This window comes from Vitis vinifera, chromosome 13, assembly GCF_030704535.1.
Source record: "Vitis vinifera cultivar Pinot Noir 40024 chromosome 13, ASM3070453v1".
NCBI lineage: Eukaryota > Viridiplantae > Streptophyta > Magnoliopsida > Vitales > Vitaceae > Vitis > Vitis vinifera.
Genome location: NC_081817.1, coordinates 6,974,025 through 6,986,614, shown reverse-complemented (window position 1 = coordinate 6,986,614; position 12,590 = coordinate 6,974,025). Strand labels below are relative to the sequence as shown.

At 29.8% G+C, this 12,590-nt stretch overlaps 1 protein-coding gene across 1 annotated transcript; it reads left to right on the top strand.

Moving 5' to 3' along the window:
- The first annotated feature begins 5,139 nt into the window (after window positions 1–5,139).
- On the top strand, window positions 5,140–10,043 carry LOC100233022 (serine carboxypeptidase-like). The gene is made up of 9 exons (XM_002266415.4): window positions 5,140–5,674; window positions 6,340–6,508; window positions 7,368–7,487; window positions 7,981–8,124; window positions 8,224–8,374; window positions 8,523–8,611; window positions 9,027–9,285; window positions 9,416–9,549; window positions 9,652–10,043. Exons 1-9 carry the CDS (start codon window positions 5,364–5,366, stop codon window positions 9,787–9,789), a joined length of 1,515 nt encoding a protein of 504 aa, XP_002266451.1. The 5' UTR covers window positions 5,140–5,363; the 3' UTR covers window positions 9,790–10,043.
- Window positions 10,044–12,590: the final 2,547 nt, after the last annotated feature.

Genomic DNA, 12,590 nt, shown 5'->3' with positions numbered 1-12,590 from the left:
ACAAATTTTTATTAAAAAATAAATAGTTTTTAATATACAAAAATATGATTCTTAATAATAAAATAAAATCATAAATTATATTTTTTTTTATAAATATTATAAAAATATAGATATTAACACTAATTACTTTATTTTGTTAAAAGTAAATAATAATAATTCAAAATTAATAATTTCTAATACTTTTTATATGATTTTATAAACATTATAAAATATGAATATTAATATCTTATAAGAGCATAATTAATTAATTTTGTTAAAAAAAAAAAAGAATAGCTATTCAAAATTAATAATTGTTAATAATATTCTATTTTAAATGAATATAAAAATAAATAAAATTTAATTTTTTAAGGTATAAATGAGTCAAAAAATTTTATTATATGCGTACATTTATTACTCAAGATGATATTCTGAATTATTTTATTTAATCTATAATTAATTATTTAGTTTTTTTGAATTTCAAATTATTATTAAAAGTTACAAGATTTGTTAAGCAATTTAAAACATTAATTATGTATATTATTTTATAGTCATTATATATATTTTTTGAGTTATAAATTAGTTTTTAAAATTATCAAACTTATTAATAAATTCATTATAAAGTCTCACTTGATTTGAAATTCATTTTTTCTAGTGAAAAAAATTTGGAAGAACAATCATCTATTTTATTTTGTTTTCAAAAATTGTTTTTAAAGAAAAATAAGTAAATAGTGGTATAAATTTTTAAAAATAATTTTTTTTTAAAATCACACGCCCAAATAGGTTTTTATTATTTAATAAAAAAATACTCTTAAAGATTTTTATTAAATGAAAATAAAAAAATTATTTCAAACTATGTAATTAAATAATAAATAAACTATTTTAATGCAGATGTAAGCAAATAGTGGTATAAATTTTTAAAAGTAATTTTGTTTTTAAATCACACGCCCAAATAGGTTTTTATTATTTAGTAAAAAAAATACTCTTAAAGATTTTTATTAAATGAAAATAAAAAAAATTATTTCAAACTATGTAATTAAAAAATAAATAAACTATTTTAATGCAGATGTACATATATTATTGACAATTTATTTATTTTTGTCATTAAGATAGAATCAAATTATCATTTGAACCTTACATTCCTATGCACATTCAAATATAAGAATTATAATTACTAAATTCATTCTTATTTAAGAGGGAATAGAAATCAAAACAAAATATTCATTCTCATTTTAACATATCAAATACACCCTTAAAGTTCAATACATACTCATCTTCCTTTTTTCCTCTATTTTTTCTCTTCTAATATCCTTAAAAACCCTAACAAAATTTGTGAAGAAAATTGTGATTTTTGAACAATAAATAAACTAATAACCATCTTTAATGATGTTAGAAGTGCATTTGTATCATTTTTGGCGGTTTTTTTTTTTTTTTTATCTATTTGTTTTTTTAGGTTTAGAAAATGAATGATTGAGAAGAGTGTTCACAATTATAGATTTAAATGGATTTTGAAGTGTTCAGTATTGTATCTCCAAACACCCTTAAGCGTATTCGACACTATACCTCCAAACACTTTTTTTCTCTTATTTTTTTAGGTTTATTAGAAAAGGAATGATTGAGAAGACTATTCGAAGTTGTAGAGTGGTGATGGATTTTAAAGCATCCGACGTTGTACCTCCAAACACTATACCTCCAAATACTCTTAAGGGGGTTCAATATTGTACTTCTAAACGCCCTTTGGTATATAGCCTTTCAAGTCGGACACCTACTATATTTTTTTCTTTTATTTTTTCTTCTTTTTAAAATGTCTTTCACTTATAAATTATTTCTAATTTTTTTAAAACTATTTATTCAACAATTTATTTTTTCAAAAATTACATAAATAATAAACCTTGATATAAGAAGGAATTTAAGGATTTGTTAGCAAGGTCGAGAAGAGGTTGATTTATGAAGAAGCCACTAATCGGGAATATGTAGAAGCTAAAACGCGTTATAGTGAGAGTTGCTAAAATTACAATACTCCTGATTTTGGAAGTTCATTAAAGGCAATCCTTGTGGACGTTGGTGCTTAGCTTAGCCGTCCAATCTCAAAACCAGCAAGGAGGATCCCGTTGAGGGACAAAAAAGAAAACCTAACTCAAATACATTTTTAATGATAAATAGACTTGAAATGGGAAGATTTTACCTTAGGTTTTGTTGAAAAGACAAAAAATTGAAAGACGAAGATAGAAGAAAGTATGGTGTGGAAGAAAAGAATATGGAGAATATTTTAGATGTATCGATAATATTTAATTGGATATGTTGATAGGATTGATATTTTAAGATAGATGTGTAACTAGGGGATGTATAAAAATATTAGGAGGATGCATATGTTGTCTTTTTAAAATGAATCCCCCAACTATCCAAAAATAGTAATTTCCAAAAGTAGTCTTATGAACTACTTTAGAAACCCATTTATGTTTCTAAATGTAATTATCTTTTTATTTTTTTTAAATTTTTCCATTTTGCCAATTATACCCCTCTTTTTCCTAATTTTATTTTTATCTTTTTACTTTACAAACCCTCACACGTTGCTAAATGTATGATTTTTTTTTTTAAAAAAAAAAATTACAAACTCAATAATTTTTGAAATTTTTAATATTTAATTTTCAGTTTTTTTTCTACTTCACAAACCCCTCCATCTAGCTAAATGGACCTCTCTTTTTTTTTTAATTTTAAAATTTTTTATATGATCATTATAATACTCTTTTTTATTAAAAAAAATGAATAATAGCATTGAAAATATTTTAACAATGAATTACAATATTTTAAAGAATTCATATAAATTGTTATCTTCTTTAAAATAAATATTAAATTATAAGAAATAAATATAAAATAAATAAATAATAATTGTTTCAATAAATAAAGTAGATGAGATAATATTATTTTAAAATTTTGTCTTAGAATTTAACATTAATTTTAAAATAAATACAAATTTATCTAATGCTTATTCTAGAGTCTCCATATAGGGATTGGATTGACTTCTAGATAGACTATCAAAATTCTGGTTAGTCCGTCCGAAAAAAAATAGATAGGGTAATTTTGTCTTAAAATTTAATATTGATTTTAAAGTAGATAAATATTTATATGAATTTTTATTGAAACAAAAATTATTATTTATTTTATATTTATTTTCAACAATTTAATATTCATTTTAAAGTATATAATAATTTATATGAATTTTTAAAATATTATGATTCATTGTTAAATTTTTTTCAAATATTATTATTATTTATTTTTAATTAAAAAATATAATTATAATATTTATATAAAAAAATTAATAATGTTATAAACTTTTTATAAAAAAAATGGTGAGTTTAAAATTAGAAAAGATTAAAAACAAAATGATAAGTATGGTTAAGAAATTATTGAATTTATAAAGTAGAAAGAGAATATTTAGTTGGGCATTGTTTGGATGCATGTTAGAGTTTCTCTCAATAAATGGTTAGGTTTAGATATAAGGTTGCTTATTGCTATTTCCGTTAAAAAGCTATTATTCGTTCACCTCTTACATATCGATCGGCACAGTGTGAGATCAAATAGGCAAACACCTTTCACGATGCCAAATAAACACCTAACTATATAGATATTATTCGTTATTGGATTTAAAAGGACCCTTACGATTTTAAAACACATTTATATAATTAAAAAAAAAACACATTTATATAGCATTCGAAACTTTCTCTCTCATCCAATAAGGGATATCACGGACATGTCTCATGACATTTTTTTCCCTCACTTGCATAAAAAAAATTTACTTCAGAGAAGTTTGCATTAGTTTTCCATTAGGTTAGAAGTGTCCTCTTACAAAAATTATGTGTTCATCTAGGAAGTGGGCAGAAAGAATGAATGATACTGTTGCTTCTCCATGTTAAAGACCTTGAGGTTTTTGGCAATTTTCAAGTCACTGCCTCTGTCACCCTACTTTGGACTCTTTACAAGGTGTTTCAGAAGATATGGAAGAGGAAATTGAGGAAGAAGTGGATAAGCTCCACTGCTAGGCAGTAGCTGCCAGCAACCACAGATCAGTAAAAGCTAGGTAGCTGCTGCTTATGCAGACAACCAACTCACAAGAAGTATGTGATCCCCCCATTTCCTTTCTCCTTTTCATTTTGTGCTTTTTAGCTACCAGCTAAAATATCAAACAAACAAGAGGTGGAAGAGATGAGATGTGGCTTGCTATAGTCATATCATACTTTTACATCAAATATCAATGTTGATAATTTTTTCCCATTTTTTTTCCCCTAATCATTAATTTGGATTTGGATTGCATTTTTCGGCTGAGCCGAGACAATGATAATTTCATTTTCGACGCATTCTTAGGACTTGGTCACATGAATGGTGCGAGACATTTCTATTTAAGGAGAAAATATAAGAAGGGATTCGAGAATCATCTAATCTTTCTATTTAATTAGTCCAATTGGGCCCTTCTACTTAACTCTTCGATTTAGACAAACATAAAACATGTGGATATCGTTGTTTTATCAATCATCTTTCATGGGAGCATAAAAAATATCTTAATAAAATTTTTATAAAATTGTCTCGGGAAATTTGAACCAATAAATGTTTTTTATTTTACTTTTGCCCTTGAAATAAAAAATTACATATTGCCCCCTCGAAGCATTTCCTAGCTCTCCCACAATATATCAAAGACATCACATGATACGATTATCATACTTCACCTTCACATTTCCATGCCAATACAAAATTGAACTCCACCTTGTAATTTTCTAGAAAACGAATTAGAAAAAATCCATTTATAATAATAAAATATTGGTCCCCATCAACCATATCAAATGTCAACAGAAGATTGAATCTCTGTTAAATCCAATTTTATTTGAGACCTAACCAATCTTGTAATTTCAGACAAAACAAATTTGAATAAATTTAAAAATTAATTAATAATAAGCGTCACTCCCTTAAAATATCTTCCAAAACCCATATCAAATTGATTGATCGGAACAAAAATATACATTAAATTTATCTGACATCAGATTTATAGTATCCTACAAGCTTCTGATTGAAGCTGGCGGGCAAAATGAGCATTTTTTTTTTTTTGTAATAATTGGGAAGGCAGTTATGGCTTTTCAAGGGCCACACATCAGCTGGCGTGCAAGTTATGAAGGGTGGGGAACTTTACACGTAAGACCATGCCCTAAAAAGATGGTTTCTTCCCGCCAAAGCAACCCAAGATACTGCCACGTCACCACTCAACCACCCTCCTCTCTCGGCCCAAGACTGTGTTGAATGGAACGTTAGTTCCACTCTTTTCTCTTGCTAAAACCACCCACGTGTGTGTATATATATATTTGTATTGGGGATCGGAGACTCAGCAGAGTTTGGGAAGAATGGAGAATTTGGTGTTTCTCTCTCTTCTTCTTCTTGTTCTTCTCTCTCCTTTCTCTTCCGCCAATGACATTCTAGGGTTTTCTTCCAACCCTAAGTTTCCAAAGTCGCAAGCGGAGAAGCTGATAAGGGAGCTTAATTTGTTCCCCAAAGACGCGGAGCCGGTCAACGCCGTGGGCCGTGAGTCTCCGAAGAGCCTTGTGGAGACGCGGCTGAGGTTCCCCGGTATTGACTACTCTGATGCTTCGGTTTCGGTTGAGGACCTGGGGCACCATGCCGGCTACTACAAGATTAAGCACTCTAGTGCTGCAAGGTTTGTTTTCTGAAACCCTAGGATTCTGGTTGGTTTTCATTTTTGTTTGGGTGCTTTTTAGGGTTTGTTGTTATGTGGCGGGAGTTTGTGTTATTGATCGGAGAATCGGGAACCCTAGATTTCATTTCTTTTTCTTTTTCTTTTTCTTTTTTAAGGGTTTATTGGAATGTGATGGGTGTTGTATACTGATTATTTTCTTTCTGGGACAAAAATTGAAATTCTAATGCTCAGTGGAGGTCTTTATGAATAAATAACTCCCGTGGAATTGGGTCCATTATTGGAGAACCTGTTTAATCAAATGAAAAAGCACCGATTGGTAATGGGCAAAAAGGAAATACATGTGTTGTTTATTTGTGGAGCATGTTGCTTTACGATGTGGTGATATTACCCAGTGGATAAATGGGCAACAATTTTAGATGTGGAATTGTCCATAACGATATCCGTCCCTGATGAAACTTAAGGTGATGAATGTTATCCATGTTGGTTGTCATATTTTTCTGGATTGAGTTGCTTGATCAAATTATACTTGCATCTTATATCAGTTTACTTTCATTTGCAGCTAATGTGTTATCCTTTTGTTATATCTTCCAATTGTTTGTCTGCATGGTTGGTGTTCTTGTAGTATTCTTCACATAATGATGAATTCCTTCATTTGTTGTTTTCAGGATGTTCTACCTTTTCTTTGAATCGCGAGACAACAGGAAGGACCCTGTTGTCATTTGGTTGACTGGAGGACCAGGGTGTAGTAGTGAATTGGCTGTATTTTATGAAAATGGGCCTTTCACTATTGCTAAAAACTTGTCGCTCTTATGGAATGAGTTTGGTTGGGACAAGGTATCTTCATGCTTGTTTAATCGATCTTGTCATTAGAGTTGGTTGGACTTTTACAGCTGATTTAGCTTGATATGGCATTATAGCTCACTTGGACCATATTACATGAACTTGGGTTCAAGTGTCAGGTGCCATATGGCATAATCTACTCTCTGATCCTCTTGTTCTATTCCCTAAGCCAAATTGAAATATATATCTAAGATAGAACGTTCAACATAACTACATAAGTTTAAGATTACTTGTAAAAAAATATGAATTAGTTCTTCCTCTTCTTTATTAAATATATTTTTTGGAATTTTCATCATTCCCTACCTCCTTCCATTGTTTTTTCTGTCATGGATGTAGAGTACATAGAGAGTTATTACCTTTCAGCTGCACATGTAGAATCCATCCTATGTAAGATAATGCACATTTAGCAGCTGTCTACTCCCATTTAAATTCACCTAGGTTAGGTGATACGCTGTGTCAGATCTTGTTATAGTCAACTCCCTTGCATAGTATGTAGTTTGGGCCATCTAATTTTCTCCCATCCTGAACCTAGAAAACTTTCCTGCAACTTCGATGCTTGGAGTGATTACTTTAGTGTTTCTTGTGCAAACTCCAGAATAATTGCCAACATGTTTAAGCATATTGTCTAAGAGACTGAGCTATCACTCTGGCACCATGTACTTGCTGCTGTAATAAATACGGAGCTTAATGCAGTGGATAGAACAAAGCTATTAAGAGTTGTAGAATAACCAAATTAGAAATTTTTGTTTGGACAAGCTGTATTTCTGTTTTTCATTTTTTTGAAAAGTTTTCTTTCAGTAACTCCTGACTTCTTTACAAGAAAGATAATGTTATTGTGATGGTGATTCTGCAGGTATCAAACCTTCTGTATGTTGACCAGCCCATTGGTACTGGCTTCAGTTATAGCTCTGATAAACATGACATTCGTCACAATGAAGAGGGTGTCAGTAATGACCTGTATGACTTCTTACAGGTCCGTTTTTTCTATCCTTATATTTTCTGTAATAAACATGGGATTTAACAGGTGTTAACCTCTTAAATCCAATTATTTATTAACCATTTTATCGTGGGTGTATATGCAGTCCTGAAGTGTTAATTTTATTCCAAATTTTGCCTCTCAAAAAAAGAAAAAAAAGAAAAGAAAAGGAAACAAAAGGGAGATGTCATACCAAATTTTGAAATGGAATTGGTCCTTAGGATTTTCTGATGATAAATTATGTTGTGGTTTGCTGCATGGAATTGCAATTCAGGGCTAGGTGATCTTTGAAGTGTAGCCTTAAGTTAGCATGTTATTTAACAGAATTGGATTGCTCTTTGATTGTATTGTTTAGGATACCATACCACTTGACAATGGCACATTTGGACATGCATACAACAGGAAAGGGAAAAACAACATTGTTGAAAGATTTAGTTTTATCTGTGTAATATCTTTTGTTTTGACAGTGGGCAATTTTCTTTGTTATTAGGCCTTCTTTGAGGAGCACCCCCAGTTTGCAGACAATGACTTCTATATAACCGGAGAATCATATGCTGGGCACTATATTCCTGCTTTTGCTGCTCGAGTTCACCGAGGAAACAAAGCTAAAGAAGGAATTCACATTAAGCTTAAGGTATATCATCAGTTTTACCATTCACAAGTTTTACTTCTAAGTGTTGCTATTGGTTATTCTAACTAGTAGTATTGGACTTAACTCAAAATGCTTGAGCAGGGATTTGCAATTGGTAATGGGCTTACTGATCCTCAAATCCAGTACAAAGCATATACAGATTATGCATTAGACATGGGGATAATTCAAAAACCTGATTATGACCGTATCAACAAGGTGCTTCCGGTGTGTGAGATGGCAATAAGGCTTTGTGGTAACTTCTTATTCTTTTTTCTAAAAATGAGCTTGCACCTTTTCTTTTAACCCTTCTATGTAATGTGTTTCTTCCTTTTTGCATTCTGCGTGGATGTGGATTGGCAGAAGATGCTTATTTCTGATGAGCATTTCTTTTTCTGTTTCAGGCACTGATGGGACAATCTCTTGCATGGCTTCATATTTTGTTTGCAACACCATATTCAGTAGTATAATGGCCATTGCTGGTGATGCTAATGTAAGAATGCACATAAATCCTTCCTTCTTTAGCGTCTGTGCCACATTGAATGTTTGTTAATTCCTTCTGCATATTAAGCACTAAACTGGATTATGATTGTTGCTGTTTGGTGTCAGTTCTTCATAGAACCTTTTCTACCCAAAGCATATGTATGTATAAAATCCTTTTGCTATGAGACTGAAAGATGATTTTATGTTGATTTCAACTGAAAAAAAATGTGCTTGTTTTCTTTTCTAAGCTTTCTCTTCTTCAATAAAAGAAGATTCTTGAAGAAAATCAATTCTTTATCAACTCAGCTACAAGAAAACATTCCATAAAAGATGTCAAGAAAACTTGCATCCTAGTACCATGTGAGTGAATCCAGTGTCAGGCATTTCTTAAATTATTGGCAATCATTATTATGTTACCTCTGCAGTACTATGACATCAGAAAGAAGTGTGAGGGGAGTCTTTGCTATGACTTCTCAAACATGGAGAGATTCCTGAACCAGAGATCTGTTAGGGATGCTCTTGGAGTTGGGGACATAGATTTTGTTTCTTGTAGCCCCACTGTGTATCAGGCTATGCTGATGGACTGGATGAGGAATCTTGAAGTTGGTATTCCTGCATTACTTGAGGATGAAGTCAAATTGCTTGTATATGCTGGAGAATATGATCTCATTTGCAATTGGCTTGGTAAGCTTTGGGCTTAATTTGAACCTCCATGTTTATCTTTTGATTTAGTGAGCTAACCTTTTTGAATTGTTATCAAAGCTGAGGATGTGCTTGACTTAGTTGTGTGTTGGGTGTGATTTTATTTGAACAGGTAATTCAAGATGGGTTCATGCCATGAAATGGAGTGGCCAGAAAGATTTCCAAGCATCCCTTGAAATTCCTTTCGAAGTAAGAGATTCACATGCTGGACTGGTGAAAAGCTATGGCCCTCTTACCTTCCTCAAGGTCTCTCTCTCTGACCATTGCTTTTTTACATAGCATTATACTAGGAAGTAGGTGATTACCAGTGCTGACATGGTGATGTGGTTTCTATGTAATAATAAACAGGTCCATGATGCTGGTCACATGGTTCCCATGGATCAGCCCGAAGCTTCATTAGAGATGCTGAAGAGGTGGATGGAAGGCAAACTCGTTGAAGGCCAAGATGAATCAGAAGAGCCAGAAAAATTAGTTGCTCAAATGTGATTTGATTCCCTCTGTTTGTGTTCATCATATATCTAGGTTTATCAAAATCCACAAGCAGTTGAGTAATTGGGTATGTCCAACATTGCAAGCTAGCTGATGTTGAAGTCTTGAGTGCACCTGTAAATATATTTGCCCTCAGATACAGATAAATTTCTGGACAACTTTTTGATGTTTTTGTGGTTATTAAAGACTACTCAGCAACTGATTATCTTACAAAAACTTATGTTGGGGATAAGAATACGTACTGTTCTACATTGCTTCTGTATTGTATTCATCTGAATGTTGGTTGTGGGCTTATTCCTTTGGTTTGGATTTGAGGTTTGATTATAGTACCACTCTTTATTGTTGCTGCTAAAACCCTGTTATTTTCTTGCTTTAAACTTGTCATCATTTCCTTTTGTGCTTTTACATTTTGACTTCCAAAAAGGCAATCATACAACCTAATTGGTACGCCCAAATGCCCCTGGTTGGTTTCTTAGTTGTCATTTTTTACTCTTATGGGGATGTGTAAGGCCTGTCCGGAAGTGTTTTTAAAATAAAGAATTTGAAATGATTCTAATATGATTTTTATGTTGCTAAATATGTTTTAGAAATAAAATTTATATGTAGTATTTTATTTTTAATATAATTATTTTTTAAAGAAATCATAATTAAATAATTAAAATATGTTTTTTGAAAATGGAAAAATATTCAATAATTATATTTTAAAGAATAGAAAATTATTTTAAAAAATGGTTAAGAATCTTATTTTTTTGGAAATTTGAAGAAAAGAAAATAAAAATGAAAAGGAGAAAAAAATAAAAAGAAATTTAACCTAAGTAAATTATTATTTTTTCATTAGAAACAAAACTTCGTAGTATTCTTATTTTAGTTTCTTAAAAGTTTAAGAAATATTATAGATAAAAAAAATAAACTTAATTTAAATATGATTAATATTTTTTTTATTTCCTAAAATGTTAAGAGGAAATATTATCAGACAAATCATATTTAATCATAATTATTAATTCAAAAAGTAATAAAGTTGTTTATTAAATAATAAATTTAATAAAATATAGTTATTTTAATTATGATTAATTTATTTAATATAAAATATTTATTTATTTATTTATTTTTATGCTACATATCAAAGTATAATCATACTGTAAAACATTTAATATCTGAAAAACTCTTATAACAAATTTTATTCTCTATTATATCAAATGATTATTAATATTATATAATAAATATAAATTTATTATCGGTTTATTTATTATCAAGAATATGAATTTATTTTTAACTTATTAATACTATTTTTTTTTTAAATTCTTACTTTATAATGTCTCTAACAAAAAAAAATCATAAATAATAATAAAATAATAATAATAATAATAACAATAAAATATTTAGAAGGAAGAGAAACATCTAGACCTGAGTCTAGTTATCAATTGATTTAGATGACATGACAAGTAATTGAACATTTTTTGGAATAATTGAATGACTCATTAAAAAAAATGTATGAACTTCAACTTATTTTTAAATAGATGAATATAATACTAATTTAAAAAAAAATTGAGGTTCTTTTTTCCATATATTTTCATATTAGTGAATCAAATCTCACTTTCCCTTAATTTTATTCAAATTATTTTTTGTTAAAATTAAATAATTTAAAAATATATAGATATTTTTACAAACATTTTATAGTAAACTTAAGCTTGAGAAAATGATTATTTTTTTCTTACTACATTTTCAAATTATTAATTTAAAAATAAAACATTTTATCCTCATTTTTAAAATTTTATAAATAGTAAATATGTTTGATGGTTTTATTTTATTTTATTTTTAAAATAGAAACATATTCAGTATTTAAGACACACTTGTTACAAAAATAATTCGAAAATTTTGGCAAGATAAAAAAATTATTTGATTTTAACAAATCTTAAAATGAGAAATTAATAATTACAATTTATTTGTAATACTAATATTTCATTTATAAACATAAATAATTTTTAGAAAAATAAGAAAAATCTAATGATTTAAACAATTTTAAAAATAGCTAAAGTAGAAATATATTTTAACCAAAATTATATAAAAAAACTATTTTTTAATTTTTTTTATTATAAAGTTTTAGTGTTTAATGTCCAAATGGTCCGTCCTCCCTTCACGTGAGCTTAAGAAAAGTTTAAGTTCGAGACATTAAGATGAGAAACATTGTTGATAAAATGAGAAAGAATAAAAGGAGAAGTAATTTATGTCTTAATTTTCTATAAGATAAATTATTATTATTATTATTATTATTATTGTTATTATTTTTATTTTATTTTTGTTTTTGTTATTATTTATTTATTTATTTCAATTTTGGCCTTGATTTTTATAATTCTTTTAATTAAAAAGAATTTAAAAAAAAAAAAAGAAAAAAAAAGAAAAAATAAAATAAAAAAAGGTAGAGTGAAACGTGAGGGGAAGGTAGAGCATGCCGGAGCTGTGCCTCCACCATCTTCTCTGCCTGGGGCGAAGTCGTCAAGCTAGCCGTCCTCAAGGACTGCCTCGCCTTCCCACGCCCTTGCCCGGCGCGCGGGGGATGCACGGAAAAGTCCTCAATAAACGCACCCTCTCGGCGCCCATTTGTCCTGGTCTGCCCCAGGGAACTGCCGTTGCCGAAGCGGTCACGGCAGGGAAAGGCGGGAGAGCGGCGAGGTCCGGTGGAGGCGAGGATGGCGGCGGATTGGACGCCCGGGGAGAGGTGGGTGGGGTTGCTTGAGGATATTAATTGAGCATCAGTGTTGGATACTGGAGCTGATGAGAGGTTATGGAAGGGAATTGAG